Below are 25715 nucleotides of genomic sequence, written 5' to 3'. Positions count from 1 at the left end.
TTTATTGCATACCAAAAAAATTTGATAACGATTAGCTTATGTTATTTTCTGGTTGCACATATCAGGGTTTGCTCTTTGTTAGACATTTTGGAAAAGTAATTCCTCATCACTCACTAGGTTTCATCAGATGGGATCATTGTTGCCCTCGATTGCTTTGTGTGGTGCATTTCACCTTGTGGCAAATAGTACAATGAAACACCATTTATTTATTGTCAGATTTCTGGCAACCTCAGCTTTGCATCTGCAATAGATTACCACCAAAAATCCAACAGGCTGGAAGGCTGCCAAGAGCCTGTGTGCTTTTTTTCTACCTTCTGTCGAGCACATAGTATACTGATAATAGTGATATATACTTATTATAGAAAATATTTAAAAATTTTAAAATAGAATGGGGAAAATCATGATCCCATTACACAAATGGTTATCTTTGTCTTTAACATAGACCCGAACTGTATTCAATATATGAGATTTAGAACCTAACTACTTGACAACTTTTTTTTTCTTTTTTGAGGTACTACAGATTGAATCCAGGGCCTTGTGCTTACTAGGCAAGTGCTCTACCACTGAGCTACCCCACAGCCCTTTTTATTTTATTTTGAGACAGGGTTTTGGTAAGTTGCCCAGACTAGCCTCAAACTTGGATTCCTCCTGACTCAGCCTCCTGAGTAGCTGGCACTAGAGGAGTGTACCACCATGCCTGGCTACTTAACACTGTTGGTAACATTTTTCCATATTATAAAGTCAGTATGTTTGTATAACATTCTGTCTTGTTAAAGTACATTATTTATTTAACTTTATTCTCCTATTGATTATTTCTGACTTTACATCACAGTTAATGTTGCAGTTGAAATGTTGCTTATAAAATCTTTGAATCTGGGCTGGGGATGTGGCTCAAGCGGTAGCATGCTCGCCTGGCATGCGTGCGGCCCGGGTTCGATCCTCAGCACCACATACAAACAAAGATGTTGTGTCCACTGAAAACTAAAAAAATAAATAAATATTTAAAAAAAAAAAAAATCTTTGAATCTTTGGTTATTTCCTTGGGATAGATTTTCAGAAGTGGAATTAATGTGTCAAAAATTATAAACATTTGGGCTGAGGTTGTGGCTCAGTGGTAGAGTACTCGCCTAGCACGTGCAAGGCCCTGGGTTTGATCCTCAGCACCAAATAAGAAATAAGTAAAATAAAATAAAGATATTGTGTCCATCTACAACTAAAAAATAAATATTAAAAAAATTATAAACATTTATAAGTTTTTAAATATATTTTGTCAGATTCCTTTCCAAAAAAGAATTGCTCCAATTTATTGCCACCAGCCTGTTTCACTACACTGCCCACCACTGATTTTTATATATATATATGTTGTTGATTTGATCGGTTAAAAATGGCATCTCTTGGCTGGGGTTGTGGCTCAGTGGTAGAGCATTCGCCTAGCACGTGCGAGGCCCTGGGTTCCATCCTAAGCACCACATGAAAATAAATAAACAAAATAAAGGTATGGTGTACAACACTAAAAAATAAATATTTTTTAAAAATGACATCTCACTGTTTAATTTGCGTTTGTTTATTTACAAATAAAGTTGACAGTTTTTTATAACCATTATATCTTTTCCTTGTTTAACTTAACCAAGTACCTATGTGAAATTAGTTGATTTTCTTTGGCATTCTTCACTTCTTCTGTATCTAGGACAAAGTGTTAAAGAGTAAGGCTCTTTGGAAATGGAGTCTGATAATTAGTAGCACAAGAGCCAGGCATGGTGGTGCATGTTTGTAATCCTATAGGCTCTGGAGGCTGAGGCAGGAAGATCGGAAGTTCACAGGCAGCCTTAGCAACTTAGCGAGGCTCTAAGCAACTCAGTGAGACCCTGTCTCAAAATAAAAAAATAAAATGGGCTGGGGATGTGGCTCAGTGGTTAAGTGCCCCTGTGTTCAATACCCAGTACCACCCCTCCCATCCCCCACAGGAAAAAAGTATAGACATGGAGAGAAGGTTTGGGGGTAGGGTAGTGTTTGTAGGGTTAGATAGATATGAAAATACAATATGTTTCCTTCTCTCAACTTCTCTGTAAAACGTTCTGTGTCTGGTATAAAATAGCTTGTGCATAGAGGCAATAACCCTCAACTCCCAACCTTTCCCCTAAAAAGTTCCCCAGACATATGATAATGATTCCAGTTCATCAAAAAGTAGTTCTGTAAAGGTCAGGCTTTTCTGTCTATAAAGGTGATGATGATGCATGCCATGAAAAAGAAAATACCCAGAATCAGTATTGAGGGAGTATTTCCATGAATCTTAGATCTGAAGTTATTTGTCTTTTGAAAGTTGTGTGGAGCCAGACGCATTAGTGCATACCTGTAATTCCTACTACTCAGAAGGCCAAAACAGAAGGATTGAGAGTTCAAAGTCAGGCTGGGTAACATAGCAAGACCTGTCTCAAAAAAAAAAAAAAAAGTTGGACTTAACTGCAATATTTTCAATTATTTTTCAAGATTATAAAGTAGCCACATAAATAAGATCTCTTCTTTCTGATTTTCCACTTCCCAGCGTCTATAGAGAAGAACTTCAGGAGTCACTGCTGTAGCACAGCTTAGATAACTTTTCTATTCACTTAAACCTGTCTCCCCTGCCACAGCATTTTAGCCCACAGGTAGTGGGATTTCCAACGAAGAAGCAATGAGAAACTCTGCAAAACCTAGGCAGGATTTGCCAGCTCATTTATTCATTCAGTATCATTTTTGAGCACCTCCTATTTGCTCAATGCTATGGAGGCAATAAGGTGGAATCTCTGTATTTGGGGAGTTGGAAGAGTAAACATGTCAGCAACCAACAATTAGAGGCTGAGTTGTAGCCTCGTAGTACCACACTTGCCTGAGTGAGGCCATGGGTTCGGTCCCTAGCATGCACACAAAAAGATGATCAGTGACCTACCAGATACTAAGACATCTTATAATATTATAGAAATTACAACTAGTGAGCCAAGGAAAACATGGTTTATTAGATTAAAATCAGACTTGTTAATTTTTCCAGAAAATATTTATAGCATATCCACTATATTCTTAGCACTGTGCCTGTTAGGAATTCAGTTTCTAAATATTAACTTCTAAGTTAATACATATTCATAGTAAACTTGTGCAAACTCTGACTCAGTGGTCCTGACATTTAGATCATTCCCTGATTTTAGAAGAGTTTTGTATACCTTCCCATCAGCAGTCCCCAGATCAAAAGTTCAGCTGAATCCAGTTACTGGTTCTTGCCTAGGTGATTTTAATTCCCTAACTGGCTAACTGCCTCTGTAGTCTGTTATATAGACAGCTACTCTCTTGAAACAACTCACATCCTGTCACCTTCGAAACCTGTGGCTTCTTGCTTTCTTCAGAGCTCCAGCCTGCTCCCAGCCTTGCTTCAGTGGGCATCCTCCCTTCACACTTGCCTCTGTGACCCACTTGGGCTCTGTACATTCACGCTTTCTGGAACTGTGGAAGCCTTCAGACACCAACTTCTGCTATTTATTTATCTGTAGAAATTCTTATTGTCTTTCACTGTCCACTCAACTAAGTTATAAAATTTTTTAAAGTGATTTCATTTTGCTTTGTACTATATTTTTTCACCCCACTGAATTCTAAACTCTTAGCACAGATTTTATGTGTGTATTCTTTGCAGACATGTAAAGGAGAGATTCAGTTGATCAAATTAGCCATAAAACACTTCTGAGGGCTGGTATATAGATCAGTGGTAGAGCTCTTGCCTAGCGTGTGCTGGACCCTGGGTTGGATCCCCAAAACCCCCACATGCCACACCCCCAGAAAAACACTGCTGAACCTGTGGGGCTGGAGATGTGTAGCTAAATGATGGAGCTTGAGCTTAGCACACACAAAGCCACTGGGTTCAATCCTAAACCGCCCCTCCCCCACCAAAAAAAGAATCACTGAACCCAGAGACACTCTCCTCCCCAAAACATTTTTTTTGAGGTTCTTGGCTTCATGGATATAAGGGTACAAGATGCCAAACATGTAAATATACCAGGCTTTAATACTACATTGTAATGAATGCTATAAGAGAAAGATCACAGAGGAGTTGAGCTTTGGACTAGAGAACCATAGTCAGATTATAAGGAATGGCAGACCCACTATACCAGGGCCCCACAGAGGAGTGAAAAGCAGAACCAGGGGAGGTGCACAGGGCTCAGTCATTATGGCCAGTTTTGCTGGGAAGGCATCAAAGAGATCCCAGGAGGAGAGAGCCAGTTCACAAATAAGTAAGATACCCTGCCCTCAGGCTGTGTAGCCAATAAAAAAAATCTTTAGATTCAGTATATAGTTGTTTCTACTTGTATCAGATTCAGAAAATGAAATTAGCCAGAGTTTTAGATCTGTTCAGATATAAAATTTATCACATAAAATACATCATATGGGCCAAGGATGTTATTTCAGTGGTAGAGCTCTTGCCTAGTACATACAAGGTCCTGGGTTCAATAACCAGCACTGCAAAATCTAAAAAATGAAATTTATCATATATATCTTCCAGTCGCCAAACTGAGTGATTGGTCTTGCAAGATCATTCTCATGCCAAGCTATTTCTTTTTTAAAGCCATTCATAAAATTGTTTTCTCCCCCCCTGCCTTTTTTTTTAGGTTGAATGCAATTCTCGTCTCAACCCTATAAATACAACTTTGCTAAAGGTAATATATCTTCTTCCTTCACTGCCAACCACTTGTGAGTAGATTATACATGCTTCAAATTTTAGTATGTTTGTTAGAACCATTGCCCCAAAAGAGGTAAAACTTCTTTTTCTATTAGTTTCTGATGCTCTCTTCTTTTTTTTTTTTTTTTTTCCTCAATATATATTCTAGTTGTGGGGCTGGGGGTGTAGTGTAGCTCAGTAGTAAATTGTGTGCTTAGCATATATGAGGCCCTGGGTTCAAAAAATTATATTTGTATACACTTACATATATACACACATACACATTCTCATTGCAGAAAATTAAAAAATAGCTGGGCACAATGGTGCATACTGTAATTCCAGCAACTCAGGAATCTGAGGTAGGAGGATTGCAAATAATTCAAGACCAGCCCAGACTTAATGAGACTCTGTCTCAAAATAAAAAGGACTGGATATATATAGCTCAGTGGTAGAGTACCCGAGTTCAATCCCCAGTACTAATTTTTTTTTTAATTTTTCATAAGTCTGCTGCCCACAGGGAACTGCCTCTGGTAAAATATTGGTATCTCTTTGCTATATGTTTTTTATCATTAAGATCAGAGTATATTTAGCAGGCACAATGGCGCATGCCTATAATCCCAGCTACTCTGAAGCTGAGGCTGGAGGATCACAAGTTAAGGCCAACCTTAGGAACTTAGTGAGAACCTGTCTCAAAATAAACAAGAAAAACCTGTAATCCCAGCAATTCAGGAGGCTAAGGCAGGAGGATTGCAAGTTAAAAGCCCGCCTCAGCAAAAAGCAAGGTGCAAAACAACTCAGTGAGACCCTATCTCTAAATAAAATACAAAATAGGGCTAGGGATGCGGTTCAGTGGTCAGGTGCCCCTGAGTTCAAAAGGACCTCAAAAATAAATATAAATAAATAAATAAACAAGAAAGAGGAGGAAGCTGGGTTTATAACGTGGTGTCAGAGTACTTCTGGTTCCATTCCCATACTGATGGTGGGGATGCAGGGGGAGCCAGGCACAATGCACATACCTATAATCCCAGCAACTCCAGGCTGAAGCAGGAGGATCACAAGTTCAAGGCCAGCCTGGGCAACTTAGTGAGGCCCTGTGTCAAAAGAAAGGACTGGTGGTGTGGCTCAGTGATAGAGGACTTCTGGATATAGTCCCTTATACCATGCACACACACACACACAAAAAAAAAAAATTTAAATAAGAGGATGTTTGTTGTCCTATATCTGTTTTCTTCACATTTATGACATAAATGTTTTCCCATGCCTTAAAAATTTCATAAACATTATTGTGTTATGAGAATTAAGGTAATAGATGGAAATATTCTACACATGCTAAATCTTGCTGAATAGGTAAGGAAGCTTCCAATTACAATTTTTATAGTAGTGAAAGTGGATGCATTTTCTTTCTCTTAGAGCAAGTAGAAAGTGACTCTTACTAAATTTCTAAGGACAATATCAAGTTTCTCCACATTTCAAATGTATCTCAGTTAAGAGTTCCAGCCTAGCATTATCTCAACCAGTTTTCCCCAAGCCTCTGTTAATAGGTAGCTAACCTCCTACCTGGACTACTGGAGAGTTAAATGCTGATCTTCTTTGCTTACTGCTTTTTCAGTCTGAAAGATCTTTACCTTCTTCAATTTGTCTTTGAAATGTGCTTAAAAGGGAAGCATTGTCACCAGAAGTAGCCCATAGTTTCTAGAAACAGACCATGAGGTTAATGCTCTGAAGTGACCAAACTCAGACTGTTCTTGGTTCCAGATCTTGATGGGCTTGTCTAAAATATGAATGAAAAGTTTGTGGTTTCAAATTAGAATCAATATTTAACAGCACCAAATTAACTCTGAAATAGCCAAAGATAAGATTATTTCTGGGAAAATATGCCCATCTGCTACAGCATGGGGCAGAGTGGATAGCTCCTATGGCTGACTGAACTCTGATTCTCAAGCAGTTTGATATGGGTATCACTCTTAGAAATAGTTACATCCAGTATCTTCTCCTTGCATATAGGAACTGTTTTATGGTTCTGTTCAGTTTTCAGCTTTTAAACTTCATGAAAATTGGGGCTGGGGATGTGGCTCAAGCAGTAGCGCGCTCGCCTGGCATGTGTGCAGCCCGGGTTTGATCCTCAGCACCACATACAAACAAAGATGTTATGACCACCGAGAACTAAAAAATAAATACTTTTAAAAAATCTCTTTCTCTCTCTCTCTCTCTCTCTCTCTCTCTCTCTCTCTCTCTCTCTCTCTCTGTCTCTCTCTCTTTAAAAAAAAAAAAACTTCATGAAAATTGAGTTTATGCCAGTTTGGTGGTCTATTTTATATTTATTTGTCAAATTGAATGTTTGTTTCTCATCTTATGCCTGGAATTTTGAGGAGACTTGTTTCTTGTTAAGAAAGTTTTAATGTGTCATTTAAACCCTGGGGTTCATGTCCCTTTTAAAAAACAAAAAGGTTGGCTGGGGATATAGATCAGTTGGTGGAGTGCTTGCCTCACATGTACAAGGCCCTGAGTTCAATCCCCAACACCACCAAAAAAAAAAAAAAAAAAAAGGCCAGTCAGCCTATGTCCTACAGTGTCTGAAAGTGTACAACAACTGGAAGAGAAAGGCCTAAGCTCCTATGTAGCCATTATGCCCTGTGCATCTCCAAGAGCTTATTAGAAATGCTGGTTCTTAAACCTTACCCAGATCTATTCAGTCAGAATCTCTAAGGTAGAAACCCAAGAATCTGAGGGCTTTTATTTTTGTTTTAAGTGGTGCTGGGATTTGAACCCAGGATCATGCACATGCAAAGAAGTATTCTACTACTAAGCTATACCCTAACCCCAAGAATCAGAGTTTATTTGCTTTTTTAATATTTATTTTTTAGTTGTAGTTGGACACAATACCTTTATTTATTTATTTTTACGTGATGCTGAGGATCGAACCCAGGGCCCCACACGTGCTAGGCAAGCGCTGTACTGCTGAGCCACAACCCCAGCCCAAGAATCAACAAGTAGTTCTGATGTATACTAGCCAGCCTATAAGAATAACTGGTGTTAAGGCTTATAAAGTAAAAAGCAACCACACCATATCCTGCTAGAGAGAACAGTGGCACCAAATGAATTGGTGGGATTCAGCTTCTGCTTTTGATCAGGAACTCCCCTGAAAACAGTATATAGAGTTGAACGGGGACTTCAAAATCACAAAGCACTGAGAAGTCAAGGTCACCCTGTTTGAGTACTCCGTAAGTAACATTCTTCAGGTAGAGAGAGAACAGGGTTGAAAGTTTAGTAGCTTATTCTGTCACCCTGCCATGAGCCAGAAAGCCAGATACAGCTTCTTGGGATAATTAAGGACTGAGTAATTCTTTCCAATTTCTATCTAGCATTTCCATCTTTATAAAGAGTACATTGAAGGTTGGGGTTGGGGCTCAGCAGTAGAGCTCTTGCCTGGCATGTGTGAGGCCCTGGGTTTTTGATTCTTAGCACCACATATAAATAAATTAATTAAATTAAAGACATTGACAACTAAAAAATGTTTTTAAAAAAGTACATTGAGGAGATGTAAACCTGTAAACAGTTGAAGAATCCAAAATTCAATATTGTCCTGTTTGAACGGACTGGGATGTTTAGAGCATTTCCCTCAAATGTAAGTCCCAGCTGACTTACAGATTTTTCCTCTTCTAGATGGCAGACTGTGGGGGACTGCCCCAAGTAGTTCAGGTAAGAAATTTTGTTTTTTAAGAAAAAAAAGCACCCATTCTGTTCTACCTCTTTGCCTGTGAAAAAAAATAATGTGTTTTTGTTTTATCCCCCAGCCCGGGAAGCTCACCGAGGCCTTCAAGTACTTTTTGCAGGGAATGGGCTACAGTGAGTAGTACACAACTTTCTGTCTAGTGAAGATTTATGTAAGATGGGTCAGTTTGACATCTGGGAGGCCATAATTCTTAGGGTACATCCTCTGGGCTAGCCAGCATTGACTAAAGTAGAAACTGAAACGTTTGTGGAACATTCATTTGTGCATATATATACATATATGCACATATATAATAATGCACTTATTAAGTACATTTGTCAGGCAGTATATATGCTTAACCTAAGAGGTAAGTTCTGTTATTAGTCCCATTTTATAGAAGAGAAAACTGAGGATCAAAGAAGCTAAGCACATTCCCAGCATAACAGTGCAGCTGCAGAGCCATGGTTCAGACCTTGGCAGTCTTACTGCAGAGCCCACACTTTTAACCACCGAAGCTTAGCCTGTCCCAGACATTAATCAGAAGTTACAATTTGCATTTGAACTTAGCTGGTTAATAACTGGCCTAGAGAAACAGAAGTGAGACTCCAGAAGAAAAGGGTAGGGGTAGTGTCCTCAATGAAATCTGTTCCACCACAAGAGATGAACTTGCAGAGCAAGTGAAGGATGTGTCCATATCATATGCTGCTGTCCTGGTCTCATGTATTATGAGACCCATGAGCCTTGTTGCAAAAAAATCCACACTTGCTCCTTTCTTGGAGTCATAAGAATAAAACCCTTTCACCCAGATATAGAGCTCTTTACCCAATCAGGTGATTTTTTTCCCCCCATCTTTGGTATCTGTGGAAATGGCCATTCGTGAGCTGCCTGGGCAGCTGCTCTGATCAATTAGACCTGGGTAGAGCCCTGTACCCGCCAGGCAGACCGTGTGTGTCTTGTCTAGAGTTGCTGTGTCGTCCCATCTGTGAGTCGCTACCAACCGAGCCCACATCCATGGCCCTCTAGCTCACTGGGAGGGCTAACTTAGTAACCCATTCTTATCCATTCCTAAGAAACAGCTGATCTTGTAGCTCATTTCTGATCCAAAGTAGGGTGACTATGTAGAATGGAGGGGAGAATAGTTTGTCTAATTGAGAGAAATGACATCCAAGATGATACTAAAGTGTCACTCAACCTCTCCTCTTCTCTGGGACCATAAAATAAACTGATCCCTTGCTCAGAGTATTCTGTCTACTAGGCAGCCAGGGTTGCTACTTCGCACTCTAGATCACTAACCTTCCTCTTCCTGTGTCCATCCTGCTTCCAGTCCCGTATGTGCAGCTCAGTCACCTCAGCACCGAGTCAGGTACCTTCCTCTGTGCTGGCCCTACCCGCTCCCCGCCATGCTCTCCTGGCTGCATTGGCTGCCTGCAGCATGTCCGCAATTTTTCTGTGCAGTGAGAGCCTGATAGAACGTGGCTCATTGTGCTCCAAGAGTTTAGCCTACTAATCCTGTCCTGGTGCTCCAGGAGGAAGAAAGGATCCAGTTATAATGCCTAGGCCTCCTCTCATCTTTCTAAATCCAGGGTCACAGCAGCAACTGAAACTTGATAGGCAGGGCCCCTCTTCCGCCACCTACTACTAATCTTTGAGGTAACCTCCAGACATGGGAATTGAAGGGGTAGCCTTGACTCTAGGTAGAAATGTTAGTACCTATGCCAAGAGAACTCCACAGGTAATGGCATCTTTTGACTCCAGTATTGAAATGACAGCCGGGTGGAGGCTGGTGCCTGAGGTTGAGAGGCAGGGAAGGTCCTGTCCCAGGCCAAAATAGAAGAACATTCAGGTCAGGGCTGGAGCTGGGGCTCAGCGGTAGAGTGCTCACCTTGCACGTTCGAGATCCTGGGTTCAATCCTCAGCACCACATAAAAATAAATAAGTGAAATAAAGGTATTGTGTCCAACTACAACTAAAAAACAAATATATATATAAAAGAATATTCAGGTCAAAGCAAGGGCAGAACAGGAGTCTGAATTAAACATCCCCAGAGCTCTTTCCTCTGAGGCAATCTGTATAGAGATCAGTTCCTGCCCCACCTATCCTGGCCTCCACCATGCCTTCCACACACTCTAGACAGCCAGGGTAGCCTGTGGACACGGATGGTAGTCTCGTTGTATCGGGCTTGCACTGTGTTTGTGAAACACCTTCATATATGTGTGGTCTGTCTTTCTTTTCTTTTGATTTAGTCTTGCATGTACTGCAGGTTTTGGCTTTCCCAAAGCCTCCCTCCTAATCACTGAACTGTGTGGGCACAGCTAAGAATCTCTACTCTGGTCTTAGGGCTTCCCTTTCTTCTGCTGACTAGAAGAGCTATTCCAGCCAAACCCAGAGAATTAAAGCAGCCTTGCATTCAGTCACTAATCTAGAGCAATACTAGAGAGTGGGGATGGCTATATCTTGTCCTGGGTGTCATTGTAAGTGGGTTGGGAAAGCTAAACATAAAGCCTTTGGTGAAACATGTAAATTAGCTGAGCTTAACTAGGGCTGCATCTTCTAGTCCTCTTGGTTCTTTGTTACAGTACCATCTGCCAGCATGACCCGGCTTGCCCGATCCCGAACCCACTCAACCTCGAGTAGCATTGGCTCTGGAGAAAGTCCCTTCAGCCGGTCTGTCACCAGCAATCAGTCAGATGGAACTCAAGAATCCTGTGAGTCCCCTGATGCCCTGGACAGACACCAGACCATGGAGGTGTCCTGCTAAGCAGTTGCTCCTCCCCGGACCATGCAAGTCTACCCTTCTTCAGACGACACTCCATAATATAACATTTCATCCCGTAAACTGGCCTCCTCTATCTTTAACTCATGCATGGCCACTGAACCTCTCCTAGTAATCTGGATTTATCATTCTCTGCCCACCTACCCTTTTTTTGTATCTTCCAAGAACCACATTCATGCCATTACTGTAACATTCCAGCATCTTTAGCTGATCTGATCTCCACATCTTCTCTTGCCAGCTTTTTCCTATGTTCCCCTAACGATGTATCTGATAAGATTCTTCTATCCCAACTCCATGTGTGTGCAAGCACGTGTGTCTGTGTTTGTGTGTGCATAGTTCTGTGATTTTAGACATGCTTCCTTGTGGCGCTTCTGCAAAAAAAGAAAAAGGGACTTTTTTTTTTGCATTCCCAATGGTGTTTTTGAGGAAAACGTGCAGAACAGATATTTAAATGGGGAAAGCCACTAGATTCTCATCTGGTTCCAAATTGGTCAACAAGATTTGCAGAGTGATTTCTGAAGAGAGCAGCTCTGAGGAATGTGGAAAAGCATAATTACTGTTTGTACCAGTGATTGATTGTGACCAATGGTAGAAGTGTTGCCTGTCACATAGAGAGGTAGGCAAAGGGGCCAGCCACCTCCCTTTGTCCAAGTGGATTCACATATGCATCCTATAAAGAAAAGGGAGGGATATATCCTACTAGGAGCCCATGAACAATGAGGTTCTAATACAACAGGGAGTTTACTCCAAAGCAGTGGCTTAATTACTAGATCTTAGCACAGAAAGGTGGAAAACAAAATGCCAGGCCTCCGCTCTGCTGTCGCTGAGCATCTGTTACCATTTATCAGACATCTACACATCTACAAGAAGTGCCTCCCAAGTCTGTGGTGGAGAGTGGTTCTCCATTCCTCAGTCCCAAAAAAGGGAGAGGTATGGCCGAAAAATATGGTGAGGACATGAAAGGGGCAAGAGCAATGGCCATTAACACAATTTCATGTTGAGTAACTGTAGCCATGATTTAAGCAGACTCATGGAAGCCAAACTAAATGGATATAGAAACCACTTCTGAGAAAGATTCTTAATCCTATGAACTCCCTTTTTATAGAGGGGGGAGGGGCCAGTCTGTAAGGGCAGTCACATCCAGGTAAAATTGTAGCCTCCATCTGCTGTCAGCAAGGGGGTCACTGCTGGGAGGAGGGTGAGATAACTGTGGAAATCCATGCCATAAACAGGATCCCAGCTCTCAGAAACAGGAGATGCAAGCTCAGGGTTACACAGTTCCGAATCTTGAGAAGAGACTTTTCAGACACATTGTTTGCTTTCTGCCAAGATAAGGAATGCATCACTCTGCCAGAGTACAACTTTTTACAAATTATTAAATAAAGCTGTATATGTCTCATTGTTACCTGATTGCTGGTGTTATTTTTCTCAAGCCACTCACTGGGGCTCAGGGAGTGGCTGAATACTGTGTGCTGGTTCTGTGCTCTACATTTTCACATTTGTGATCACTTATCCTACCCAGTAACACTGTCCATTTATAGGGAAGAAATGAAGCTTCAGGATAATTTGTCCAAGGTCATACAGCTAGTAAGCGCAGCCTAGACTAAATCCAAGTCCACCTGACAATGCTGTTGTTGATGGAGGAGAAGCTGAGGTCTGGGAAAGACATTCCACATCTTGGCTCTGCCATGTGTGTGGAATTGCTGGATCCCACCCATCAGGTAATAATCTGCAACCACGGGCTGGGGATGTGGCTCAAGCAGTAGCGCGCTCGCCTGGCATGCGTGCGCCCCGGGTTCAATCCTCAGCACCACATACAAACAAAAATGTTGTGTCGGCCGAAAACTAAAAATAAATAAATAAATATTTAAAAAAAAAAAAAAAAAAAAAAAATAATCTGCAACCACTTTTCTGGGGTTCTTTAAGAGACTAGGCTGTGTCCCTCCATAAATGGCTGAATTTGCACCCATCAAGAATAATTTCAGGCCAGGTTCAGTGGTGCATGCCTGCATGTAGTCACGCTCCTCAGAAGGGTGAAGGAAGGAAGATCACGAGTTCAAGACCAGTCTGGGCAACTTAGCAAGACCCTGTCTCTGAATAAATGAATTGAATGAATGATGGAAAAGGGGGATCTGGGGGGTGTAGTGCTGTGGTAAAGTGCATTCTTAGCATTTGTGAGGCCCTGTGTTTGAACCCAGCACCAAACAAAGGAAAGAAAGGCTCACATACTTCATCAAGTTCTCATGGCAGCCCTGCAAAGTGGGAGCATCTGTTTTACAGACAAGGAACAATTCAGAAAAGTTGAGTGATTTGACCAAAGTCACCTAGCTTGAAAAAGTAGTTTCTAGTTCTTCCAGAATCAATGCATTTTTATGTTTTCTTCAGCCTTTCATTGAGCACCTTTAATAGGCAAGGCCCTTAGCACCTTCCAATAAGTTGCCTTCTGTTGACCCAATGAAATGGATACAGAAACAGGCCCAGAGTTAGTTTACAAATGGTCAAGAAACTAATAATTGACTATATGGGAAAGTTCCCTTTACTCCATTCAACACTTCTGTGACAAATTTGAGGGGTTTTTCCCTGTACCAACTAATTCTCTTAACAGTTTGGACACCAACTAGGTATCTTACAATTCAATTAGAACACTATCTAGAGTTAGTGCAGACCCTTTAGTCCCACAAGCACCCCCCACTTCACATGCCAGTTGGAAGTAGTAAATCCCATGTTACTCTCACTTCTGTACAACTAGGGTACAAATCTGATTCACACAGCTGTCTCCTCAGGCTTGGCCATGTGTTTTGATGGCTCACAGAACTCAGGAAAGGTGTTTACTAGTTTATTAAAAAGGATAAGCCAGGCATGGTGGCACACACCTGTAATCCTAGTGACTTGGGGGAGGGGGGGGGCTCATGAGTTCAAAGCCAGCCTCAGAAACTTACTGAGACCTTGTCTAAAAAAATAAAGAGGGCTAGGGATGTGGTTCAGTGGTTAAACACCACTGGATTCAGTCCCCATTACCAAAAACAAAGAATGCTCCTCTCCTCTGACTCTTTCAGCTCTGTTACCAAGTCCCTGCAGAGATACATATCAAACCAGCCTTCCCTGGGAGCAAGGGATCAGCAGAAGTGAGCTCTTACTGGCAAGGAACCAGATAAGGCTGCAGAGTCTGAACTAGATTAAGAGCATTTCAGTACAATGCAAGTTTTTGTGTTAAAGAGCATCTGTCTCCAGAAGTATCAGGCCCCTTGAGGGGGAGGCAGCAGGTGGCTGCATTAAATTTTAATGAGCTGTGGGCAGTGTAGTTCTGTCAGATCCTTTATCCTACACCACAGATCCTCATGCTAAGACGTGCATCAGAATCACCTAAAGTACTTTTGAAAACCTTAGGGGGAGGGTGGTGTTGTGGCTCAGTGGAAGAGGCTTCTCTTGCATATGTGAGGCACTGGGTTCAATCCTCAGTACCACATAAAAATAAAGGTATTGTGTCCATCTACAAATGAAAATTTTTTTTAAAAAAAAGCAACATTCCTGGGCCCTGACCTCAGCATTTCTGATTCAGTAGATCTGATGGGAACTGAGGATTTGCATGTCTAACAAATTCCCAGGTGATGCTGAGGCTGCTGATCTGATACCATACTTTGAGAAATACTGTTGAGATTTCCACCCAATACTGGGGATTGAACCCAGGGGAATTTTCCCGCTGGAGAATAAACCCAGGACCTTAAATATGTTAAGTACTTTGGTGGTAGAACTACCACTGAGGTATAGCGTCAGCTCCCAGATCTTGCTCTTTAAAGTGTAATTCCCAGACCAGCACAATGGATATCGTCTTGGAAGCCTGCTAGAAATGCAATATCTCAAGTGAGCACAGTGGCTCCCTAAGGAGCATGGATCCCTGTCCTATCCTATGATCCCAGGTACTCCGGAGACTGGTGTAGGAGGATTGCAAGTTCAGAGTCAACCCGGACCAATTAGTGAGACCCTGTCTCAAAAAACTAAAAAGGATCAAAGAGCAGGGGGTGTAGCTCAGTGGTAGAGCACCCCTGGGTTCAATCCTCAGTACTGCCAAATAAAAAATATTTTTTTTCTTGTACAGGGAATTGAACTTGGGCACTCGACCACTGAGCCACATCTCCAGCCCTTTTGTTATATTTTACTTAGAGACAGAGTCTCACTGAGTTGCTTAGTGCCTCAATATTGCTGAGGCTGGCTTTGAACCTGTGATCCTCCTGCCTCAGCCTCCCGAGCCGCTGGGATCACAGGTGTGCGCCACCGTGCCCATCTAAATTACTTATAAAGAGAAAAGAGATGCAGAAAGAGAGATGGAGAACAAAAGAAGATAAAGGGGGAGAGAAGAAAAAAGGAAGGAGGGAGAAAGAAATGCAAAATCTTGCTGCCCACAGTGTCGTACACCTGCAATCCTAGCTACTCAGAAAGCTGAAGCACCAGGATATAAATTTCAAGCCTAGCTTGGGCAACTTGGTGAGGCCCTGCCTCAAAAAATAAAAAGGACTTGGGATGTAACTTAGTGGTAGAGTATTCCTGAGTTCTATACTCAGTACCACAAAAAGAAAGAAAAATGCCAAAATTTGAGCCCCACTTCAGACCAACTGAGGCAGAATCTATAGTTTAGGGCTGGGGATGCAGCTCAGTGGTAGAGCGCTTGCCTAGCATGCATGAAGTCCTGGGTTCCATCCCCAGCACCACAAAAAAGTAAAGTGTGGGAAGGCAGTGCTTCCCAAACTTACCAAAGGATTCTCTTGGAATATTTAAAGTTTAATTCCTAGGCTTCTCCTCTGACAACCTAAATTCAGAAGGCATGAAAGGATCCCAGAAACAGTAGTACTAAAATTAAGTTGCTTCAGTGATTACTATGGTCAGGCCAGCATGGGAAACCCCTGCTCATTTCTCTCAGACCCAGACCAAGCCACAAAGCCAGAGAAGAATCTCCTGCTCTGGGATCATGCAGAGGCAGCCACTGCTACCCTAGAAACAGGAACTTGGGCAAGGTGGCTCCTCAATGGTCTCTGATGCCGTCAGAGGAAGTGAGTGGTTGTGAGAACCACAATCTGCAGACAGGAGCCAGAGCTCAGAGGAGGCATGCCTGTGTCTGTGACAGTCACAGATCCCTAGGCCACCTGCCTTGTCCTGCTGTGCTGGTGAGGATTGCCCAATCTGGGGTCCCTAAGGAGCCTGGGTCCCTGTCCTATCCTGGAGTACAAACTGCTGATCACAAGATAGATGCTGAACTAAGCCACTCTGACATCAAGAGTCCTTCTGAAGTTCCTCTGAGTCTGAGTTCTGGGTGGCCTAGGACCAAGGACATTGGCAGATTTCCAGAAGGGACCCCCAAAGCCCTAAGCTGACCAGCCAAAGCATGGTTTTAGCTGATGTCCTGCCCAAGTCTCTGATGACAAGAAACTAGTAAGTATACTTGCTTCTGTTTCCTGGTGGGCTCAGCATAGATGAGGAAGAGTGATGCCCTCCAAGGCTGGGAGTGGGCTTTATTTACAGTTAGGAAGCAAATGTTCCAGGAGGAGGGGAGGTGGTTCTACTGGGACTGTAAGAGGTGGTTTCTGGGACCCTGAAGGAACTAAGATCCCCTCTCCCACTTTGACCACCTCCTAGAGATTTATTTTATTCTCCAGCTTGTTTTTGTACATTGCCTGTTCTAGACCCCTCTTGGTTAGTTACTTGTTGTGTGACTTTTGGCCCCTCTCTGGGCCACAGTCTTTCAAATTCAGTTGAGTAAGAGGGCTGTGGATTATCCTCTCTGAAAACACCCCCAGCTGCCAGATCTTTCAAAAGAGTGAGATTCTCAGTTGAAAAAGCAGGAAAGGGTTTGGGAGTGTACCTCAGTGGGGCCCTGGATGCTGTTCTCAACTCCAAAAAGAAAAAGAGCAAGAGGCCCCCCTTTAGCTTAATCCAAATTCCTCATTCTTACCCCCACTGCTGAAAAATGATCTTCACAGGCACCGAAGAGTGGATAGTAGTCCAGCTCTGCACTAACCAGCTGCCCAAGCACGAGGTCATCCTCTGGGGCCCTGGTCCTTGCATCTGAAATGAGACTCAAGTGGGATGATCAGAACAAAGCCGGGCAGTGTGCTGATCTCAGCTGCCTTTTACTCTTTCCTGCCACCCACTCACACAGGTCCCCTAGAAAGTGCCTAGCACACAGTAAGTTGCTGAAGTATGTGTGGTTAATGATTCGATTTCCTCTTATAAATATTGCAGCCCACACCTCCTTCTCCTGGGCCTGCCCTGCTGCCACCTGGTCTTCATATTGCCTCAGGGGCTTCCTGGCCTGGACCAGATCAGGTGGAGAAAGCTGCAGACCCAGCATGCATGCAGCTCCCTTATTGCCCTGGCGCCCATCCCCCAGCCCCACCTGCAAAGAAGTCCTCTCTGAGTTGATTGCAGTTGATGATTGTGGTCTTGCTGAAGGAGGGGAAAGGAAACTAAGCCTTACTGACACCTGCTCCATGCCAAGCTCCTCCCCTTCTCACAACCCTGTGGAGTCAATATTAGGATCCCTGCTTTGTCTAAGGACACACAGCTCAGACCAGGCAAGTCTGAATAAGTCACCCATGCTACCCAGGTCAGATGGAAAGTGAAGCATTTGTCCTGTACCTCATACCCAAGGGGTAAGGACGGGCTGGGGCAGCAGGGACTCTGAGGAACCAAACTGAAATGGTGCCCTAGCGCTTAGGGACCCAGCACCATCTCACTCCAACGCTGCCAGATCCAAAAAGACTGAGTAGAAAATGTGCCAAGTGATGGCCCATCTTGCTCCTGTCTCTGAACACTGAGCTCCGCATGGAGAAGCAGCAGCAGACAAGTATTATGATTCCCATTGATGACATGGGACTGGAGAACAGAGGGCAGGGACCTGGCACAAGTATTCCATCCTCAAAGGCAGGATCTTTACTCCTCAGAGAAGACTGGCCCAGGAGGCCACAGACGTGATGGGCATGGTTTTCATCCAGGCAATGTGGGGTTCAAAAGCAAGGAAGGTGACCACCATGTCACCACACCATTTTGTGAGTTCCCCTCTCTAACTCCCCACCCTTGCTAAAGAGCAAAAACTCTGAATGCCAGCTAAAGGAAAACAGACTGGCATAATCTACTGAAAAGCATAAAACCATCCGAGAAAAAATACAGAACTCAGCCCAGCCCCCAACATTTTGACACAATGTTTGGAAAGATCAGCATCACTCTAGAACCTGGGAATGTGAATTATTCTAAGGACAAGACACCTGTCCAAAGAAATAATCATTTCTGTTCGTTTAGTTAACGGGTATTCAGTGCCTTCTGTGGGGGTCTCACTGGATGCTGGGGAAAGGAGCATGGAACTGTAGGATAATGGCAGATCAAGCACTTGAGTGTGAGGCTGGGGATGTGGCTCAGTGGTGGAGAGCTTGCCTGGCATGTGTGAGGCCGCAGTTTGATCCCCAACACCACAAAAAATAAAATAACTTTGTAAGGAACACAACAGGAAGTTAGAGGCTTCTGAGAAGTGACATTCAGGACAAGAGAAAGGAAATGTAGGGCCTGGGTAGGTTTTTCAGGGAATTATCTCTAGGAGCCATATGCTGGGTGTTGTAATCCCCATTTTTCAGATGCGGAAAAGGAGGCACCAAGAGAGGAAGTAGTCTGACAGCCCGTTGCCCAGAGCCTTGCAAGTCACTGCCATACAGCCTCCCTGGCATCTTACTCTGCCCTGTAACACCAACAACAACATGTCCAATGTCAGCTCTGATTGTTTTGACACTAATCCCCAAACCCTCTGACTCCACTTGCCACCCTGACCCTAGCTGTGGCTCCTGGTGTGCCTGGAGTGAGCTCACTGTCAGGCCCCTTTCCCTTCCCATACAGTAGTAGAACACGAGCCCACGTCTGAGAAGTGGTTCCAAGTGGGCCACGGGAATTCAAGGGAGGATCAGCAAAGGCTGAGGATTCAGGAAGAGCTGGCTAGGAAAGGGCAGGATACAGATAGGTCTGAAAGGGGAGGAGAGGGCAGGCCAGTCATGGAAGGCCCAGGAGCAAAGAACTGAGCATGGCTGCAGCCTAGAGGAGAGGGAATGCAGAGAAAGCAGCTTCACAATTTGCAGGCAGCCTTGGGTCTACAGGAGGAGGCTGGAGTCTGGTCCTGGGGAAAGGCCATTCCCCTAAGCTCTCCAGGAGATCATCAGGGCCCAGTAGGAGAGAGATGGGTATGGGTATCTGAGACCAGAGCAGGAGCCATATGCTCTGTCCCCATGGCAGCTTCTCTTTCAGGTCTCCCTGGGTGGTGTGCTTCTAACAGTTCTGCTGAGGAAGGATGGGAAGCCTGCCCAGCCGAAGGAAAACCCTGCCAAGCCCAAGTTCCAGCCCTCCTGTCCCAGGCCAAGGACCTGAGCTCATGCAAGCAGGTAGGCTATGGGGCCTGGGCAGGCAGCATGAGGCTGCACAGTCCCACACTCCACTACCTCTGTGCCTTCATGACAGGCAACACCTGCACATCACTAGGTATAGACCCAGCACCTACTGTTCTTCTTAGTGAGCCATGAATGTGGGGGCCCTGCTCCTATGGAGATTACTTTGAGGTAGAAACATTGAACCACCAGATAAAGGAGAAAACATGAGGGTCTGGGGCGTAGCTCAGTGACAGAGCTCAAGCCTAGCATGCACAAGGCCCTGGGTTAGATCCTCAGCACTGGAAAAAAAGTAACTCAGTTCCTCAGTCACATGAGCCACATTTCAAGGATTTGGTAGCCACATAGAGCTAATGGACCTTATTGGAAAGCACAGAATATAAGACATTTCCAACACTGCAGAAAATTCTCCTGGACCTCAGAAGAACTGTGAAATACTTGATGCAAAATCAGGGCTCCCTTACTGGTGGGAAAAATAAAATAGCACCTGCAGTATGTATCCTGAGCCTATTACCATGATTCTCTAAGACAATTCTGACTAAAAATACCAGCTTTTAAAACAGTTGGGCAATTTAAATATCCTAGAAATTTTAGTATTTTTACATCAAAACCATGGCCTCTGGTCTATTTCTTGTTCTTTGAAACATCCCATAAATCCTTTCTCAAATCACATCCTGATTTGGAGTTTGGATAAAGTATTAGGGGCAGGGGCTGTAGCTCAGTGGTAGAGCGCCTGCCTAGCATGAGGCCCTGGGTTTGATCCCCAATACCGTGAAAAAATAATAATAATAATAATTAAGGAAAGAGAACCAATAGGGTGGTGGGGGAGAGATATCCATTGTTAGGAATCAGCTCACGTGAGTATGGGATTGTCAAGTCTGAAGTCTGCCAAGCAGGCTGCAGACCCGAGGGGAATCGGTGCTATGGTCCTGAGTCCAATGGCAATCCACAGGCAGAACTAATCCATGTCCTCAAAGGACCTTGCGCGTCTCTCATAAGGCCCTTGATTGATTGAATGAGGCTCACCCATGATAATCGACTTTACTCAGTCTACCAATTTAATTTTTTTTTAAGAGTATCTTCACAGCAACATCTAAACTGGTGTTTGGCCAAATATTATCTGGGTACTGTGGCCAAGCCACAATGACCCATAGAATTAACCTCACAGATAACAAGATCACTCCAAGCCAAGCCGTGCTTCTAGAAGGACGTGGGCAATTAAGCTGGACTAGAGACTGCAAAGCTAAGATGTCTGGGTATCAAGGTTTGGGTAGGAGCTGTCCCCAACCCCAAAATTCCCCTATGGTGCAGGGCTTCCTTCCCTCTCCTCTGCCTGAATCCCTTATTTCCCTAATGGTTGCCTCTCCCAGGCCCACAGGCCTTGGCACCCTAGGTCCCAGAGGTTTCCTGTTGGGTCAGGAAAACAGTTGCCTCCTTGTAGCTACCATCTGCACTGAGAGGCCCTGCAGAAAGAGACCTGCAAACCACAAACCTCCACCTTGGCTTCCTCCAAGCCTAGCCACAGGCAGCGTCCTGAGGCTGCTCTGAGACATGCCCAGGGCTACTGAGGGTGGTGACCACTCCTGTTGTACAGGGCCCTCCTTGCCTGTGGGGCCCTAGGTGAGCCAAGCTCTCCCTGGCATAGTATCTCCAGGGAAGGAGGGAGGAAGGAAAGGAAGACCTCTCAGTAGATCTGCCCCTGTCCCAGCCGGAGTGTGAGTTTGGGGTCACTCCCTCCAGGAGCTATCTGTCCATCAACTTAGCCTCCCTCTTAAGCGTACTGAAGCTCAACTGCAAACCAGTCCTGTGCCAAAACCTGAAGTCACAGCAATGAACAGGCAGGCATAGTCTCTGTCTTTAGGGACAGTTGAGCCCCAGAAACAAACCGTGAACCAATAATGACAGTTGTGTTCAATTTGGCAACTGCATGCTCAGAGAGACTCTGAGATTGTGTGCAGAGGGCCAAGTCAGGGCTGGCTTTCTGAGGAGGTGAAGGGTGAAAGCAAGTCAGCCAGTCTGAGTGGGGACAATTGTGAGAGGGTCAGGCCTTCCAGAAACAGGAGGGGCCCTTCCAGGCCTCTTTGTTCCATTCTTGCGGAGTGACCTCTGTAAGACTTGTGTTGTTTACTCAAGCAGCAGGCATTTCCCTGCACCATGGGCTGGCTAGGCTTGTGCTACAAAGAGCACTCAGAGACAGAGAGACCTGGTTCCTAAGGAGCGCCCCCCCCCCCCCAAGGGATCTATCTCAGAGGGTGTCTTTGAGGACATGTGGGAAAATGTTCATTCTGAAATCAGTCTCACTCTTCCCTTGGCCACCCATGGCAGAGACCCTTCAGCCACCTCCCAACCTCTGGGTCCTTGTCTGTCCATCTGTGTCTGCCTCTCCCTGTCTAGACCAACTCCATCTCAAAGGCATCTCAGAGTCCTCAGACCTTAACTCCTCCAGGAACATCTAGGAGACCAATGAATTTTTCTTGCTGACCTTGTGCTTTTAATAGCTTAATGCATTTAGGTGCTAACAAGTCTTTCAGGGACCATCCCTAGAAAGGATCAGCAGGGTAGGATGCAAATGAAGAAGTTTCCAGAAACCACTGAAGGCAAGTTTTTCAGACCTAGAAGTCCCTGCATACATAGTGGGGTCTTGTTAGACTGGGTTGGCTGATCCCTGAGGTGGGTGGGGGATGTTAGTCGTGTGCTAAGAGAGCTACTTGCTGCTTGAGGCTCAGCCTCAAAGTTGGACCTCCTGGCTACCACATCCTCAGGACCATTCCCAGGCCAGTAACTCCCCTGTGTAGATCTCAGCCTCCTAAGGAGATGGAGCCCCTCCTGAGAGATACATTTCTACCCAAGCCCTTCTCCTCCTGCCAGGGTGGCGTGGTGTAGAGTCTGTGTTCTCACTTCTCCTCTGAGTGCCTGTCAGGGCCCCAGACCTCCCTGCACAATGGGGTTGAGTAGAGAGGACCATCCAGGAGGGCTGACTGAAAGCCCTCACTGGGCTGGACATACAGGTGCTCAGAGAGTGACAGTGGGGAGGAGGCCTAGAACTTTGGCAGCCCCCAACTCCAGTGTGGCACCTGCTCTGGGTTAGGCCTGGAACAGGGGTCTGGAACGGCCTCTCAGGGGGCAGCATAGACCTCCTCCTACTGCCCTGGGCAGCACAGCACCCTAGAGTTACAGAGCCTATTCATATCTGTCAGCTCACAGGCCCCTCCACAAGCCTGAACAAGTCAACAGGACCAGGAATGAGGGGAGCAGTGGGGTCCCACAGTGGAAGGGAAGGTGGCTTTCACTTTCCAGTCCTTTTCTCCTGTCTCCCAAGAGTGAGTGCTCAGGGCTGGTGCTCGGCCATGCCTGCCCCAGGGCTCCAGGGACCCAGGCTCAGCTGCTAGCCTGGCCTGAGTTTCCTTCCCCAGTTTTCAGAGGTCATGCGCACTCATAGTACCTGTCGCATCATCAGAAGCTAAGACCACACTCATACTTGCTTAGGGTTTCTAGGAGTTTTGTTTTTGTTTTTTGTTTTGTTTGTGCTGGGGATCAAATCCAGGGCTCTATATGCCAGACAAGCGCCCTAACACTGAGCTGCATCCGCAGTCTAGGGTCGTAGGTTTTGAGTTTCTGAGCAGCAGAATTACTTCATCAAAATCTCTGTGAAGAGCGTGGCACGGTGAATATACAAGGGATTTTAATATACAAGGGATTGAACCAAACAGCACTTAACCACTGAGCCACATCCCTTACCCATAATCCCAGTGGCTCGGGAGACTGAGGCAGGAGGATCACATTCAAAGCCAGGCTCAACAACTTAGTGAGGCCCTAAGCAACTTAGTGAGACCCTGTCTCAAAATACAAAAGGGTAGGGGAGGGCTGGGGTTGTGGCTCAGTGGTAGAGCGTTCGCCTCACACATGCAAGACCCTGGGTTCGATCCTCAGCACCATATAAAAAAAATAAAAAAGTGAAATAAAGGTATTGTGCCCAACTACAACTAAAAAATAAATATTAAAAAAAAAGAGTAAGGGATGTGGCTCAGTGGTTAAGTGCTGTTTGGTTCAATCCCTTGTATATTAAAAAAATCTCTGTGAAGAGTTGTATATAAAAAGGAGTCATAGGGGCTGGGGTTGTGGCTCAGCATGTGTGAAGGCCTTGCCTAGGACATGTGAGGCCCTGGGTTTGATTTTCAGCACCACATATAAATACATAAAATAAAGGTCTATCAACAACTACAAAAAAAAATTTAAAAAGGAGTCATAACCAGGAGCCCCATTCCTCTTTGAACTCAGAAACTCAAAACCTTCTTCTTGGTACATGAGCTTGAAGCCCCCATGAGGACCCCAAGAACTACCTGGGCACCCCCAAGCTCAACAGAGCCCCCTGGAAGAACTTCAGACTCCAGGTGGCCTTCCTGCAGGATGCCCTTGAGAGGGTGAAAGAGGGAGCCAGACCCAGACCAGATGTCACTAGACCTGATGTCTGGAAGGAATGCTGACCAGGAGAGTGACTGTCTATCTCTCCATCCAGAGAAGAGCAAGGCCACAGCTGTGGCTCTGGGCAGTTTCCCGGCAGGCGGCCAGACTGAGCCGTCTCTGAGACTAGGAGAGCCATTGACCATCCTGTCTGAGTAAGTCTGTGGGCTCTGGGCACCTAGAGATGCACTAAAAGGGGAGAGGTGCTTCAGAAAAAGCCTGAGGCCTTTTCTGAAAACCTCGCAGGTGATCATGGCCCTGTCTGGGGTTTTAAGCAGCTTGACTACCTGCAGGGAGAGACAGAGGGGCTGGGGCCTTGGAACAGGGAGTTTTGGCTCATGCCATCTGCTAGCCACCCTGTCCAGGAGGGGTCGGGACTGGCTGGTGGAAACAGGTGGCTGCAGGAGTCAGCTGAGAGGATCCGTGTGAACCCCAAGTAAGCAGTCCCAGGGTCTTGACCCTTCTGAAAGAGGTGCCCTCTCTGCTTTCTCTTTCAGGGATGGAGACTGGTGGACAGTGCTGTCAGAAGTCTCAGGGAGAGAGTACAGTGTCCCCAGCATGCACGTGGCCAAGGTCTCCCACAGGTGAACACACTCTCACCCCTGCCTGCCTTCAGGGATCTCCTTCCCACAAGCCTGCTCCCCCATGGCCACCCCCAGCCGGACACTGAGTGAAGCTGGGGAGTGAGAAGCAGGCCCAGGCTCTGCTCGGCAGGAGCAGAGAGCAGCAGATCCCAGCACCACTGGCCCTGAGACAGGAGCCTGGGGAGGTGGCTGGGGAAGACCCCCCAGAGGAGGTGTCCTGGTCAGGGGCTCTGGAGACCATCCAGGATCTAGTGGTGGAGAGTGTGAGAGGCATATGTGAGAGGTGGGCACAGTCTGTAAATGTCTTGAGGCAAAAAAAATGGGGACAGTTCTCAAGAAGATGAGGACTTGGAAAGGTAAGAGGAGAGATACAGGGTGCTGGGGGACTGGGCCATGGTGGGAGAGAGGCTGGGATCACCCTAGAGGGAATGAGGCTTGCAGCAAAAAACACCAACTGACCCCTTGGTTGTTCTCCTGTGCCCCTATAGCTAGGACAAACTGGAGGGGATCTGAGTCCCTGAGGCCTGTTCTTCATGGTGCAGAGAGAACTGTGAGACCCAGAGTGCAAGGGAGAGAGGGGGCTGCACCAAGGTCACACAGAGCAGTGGAGGGTTCCAGTAAGATCTTCATGGCCCATCCCCAGTCTCCTTGCCCTTCCTCCTCCAGGTGGCTGTATGAGGGCCTGAGCCGGGAGAAGGCGGAGGAACTGCTGTTGTTGCCTGGGAACCCTGGAGGGGCCTTCCTCATCCGGGAGAGTCAGAGCAGGAGAGGTGGGTGAAAGGCCCCAGCCCTCCGGTGTAGAAACAGCCTAGGAAAGAGTCACTCAGGAATGAGGGTAGACCAGGGCCTGCCCTTATTTGAACTGACTGTGACAGGGTCACAGGGTTCTTAGTCCTCTACCTCAGTCTCCCCGTGGAGCCCCATCCAATATATCTTTGCCTCTTTTCTCCTTCCCTAGGGAGCTCCCTAGGTTGACCTCTTCCAGCCCCTCCTGCTAATATCTTGGCCACAACAGCAACCCCACCCCCGCCCCCATAAGCTGGCTGGGGCAGGAGGATGGCCCCTGTGCAGCCGCTGGGAACAGGAAACCACA

At 45.4% G+C, this 25715-nt stretch overlaps 2 protein-coding genes and 1 long non-coding RNA gene across 11 annotated transcripts in view; 2 read left to right on the top strand and 1 right to left on the bottom strand.

Moving 5' to 3' along the window:
- Positions 1-12568, top strand: part of Ndrg3 (NDRG family member 3) — a 61576-nt gene extending 49008 nt beyond the window's left edge. For 4 of the 5 annotated variants that reach the window (XM_046433781.2, XM_046433779.2, XM_058575404.1 and 1 more), the window contains 5 exons: positions 4629-4676; positions 8342-8377; positions 8473-8524; positions 9715-9753; positions 10967-12568. In XM_046433781.2, the coding sequence (XP_046289737.1) occupies positions 4629-4676; positions 8342-8377; positions 8473-8524; positions 9715-9753; positions 10967-11148 (357 nt within the window). In that variant the 3' untranslated portion in view covers positions 11149-12568. The remainder of the gene's footprint in view (positions 1-4628; positions 4677-8341; positions 8378-8472; positions 8525-9714; positions 9754-10966) is intronic. The other variant, XM_046433782.2, reaches the window with a different exon arrangement.
- LOC124085808 (uncharacterized) overlaps positions 1-17593 on the bottom strand; it is a 40596-nt gene extending 23003 nt beyond the window's left edge. Inside the window, exons 1-2 of one of the 2 annotated variants that reach the window (XR_009225770.1) lie at positions 17552-17593; positions 17108-17220 (exon numbers count right to left, since the gene is read on the bottom strand). This is a non-coding gene — a long non-coding RNA (uncharacterized LOC124085808). Of the gene's footprint in view, positions 1-2350; positions 2427-17107; positions 17356-17551 lie in introns of those variants that run through there. The other variant, XR_006849581.2, reaches the window with a different exon arrangement.
- The window catches only part of Sla2 (Src like adaptor 2), a 27788-nt gene continuing 17921 nt past the window's right edge, over positions 15849-25715 (top strand). Inside the window, exons 1-5 of one of the 4 annotated variants that reach the window (XM_046433784.2) lie at positions 15849-16587; positions 19429-19574; positions 24094-24193; positions 24536-24622; positions 25289-25392. In XM_046433784.2, the coding sequence (XP_046289740.1) occupies positions 19484-19574; positions 24094-24193; positions 24536-24622; positions 25289-25392 (382 nt within the window). In that variant the 5' untranslated portion in view covers positions 15849-16587; positions 19429-19483. Of the gene's footprint in view, positions 16588-19428; positions 19575-23855; positions 24194-24535; positions 24623-25288; positions 25393-25715 lie in introns of those variants that run through there. The other 3 variants (XM_046433783.2, XM_046433785.2, XM_046433786.2) reach the window with 3 other exon arrangements.

The sequence above is a fragment of the Marmota monax genome, unplaced genomic scaffold, assembly GCF_021218885.2.
Source record: "Marmota monax isolate L192 unplaced genomic scaffold, Marmota_monax_Labrador192_F-V1.1 WCK01_AAM20220418_F8-fsc00014, whole genome shotgun sequence".
NCBI classification, from domain to species: Eukaryota; Metazoa; Chordata; class Mammalia; order Rodentia; family Sciuridae; genus Marmota; species Marmota monax.
The sequence above is the reverse complement of the archived record's forward strand: the minus strand, read 5'-3'. Positions and strand labels throughout refer to the sequence as shown.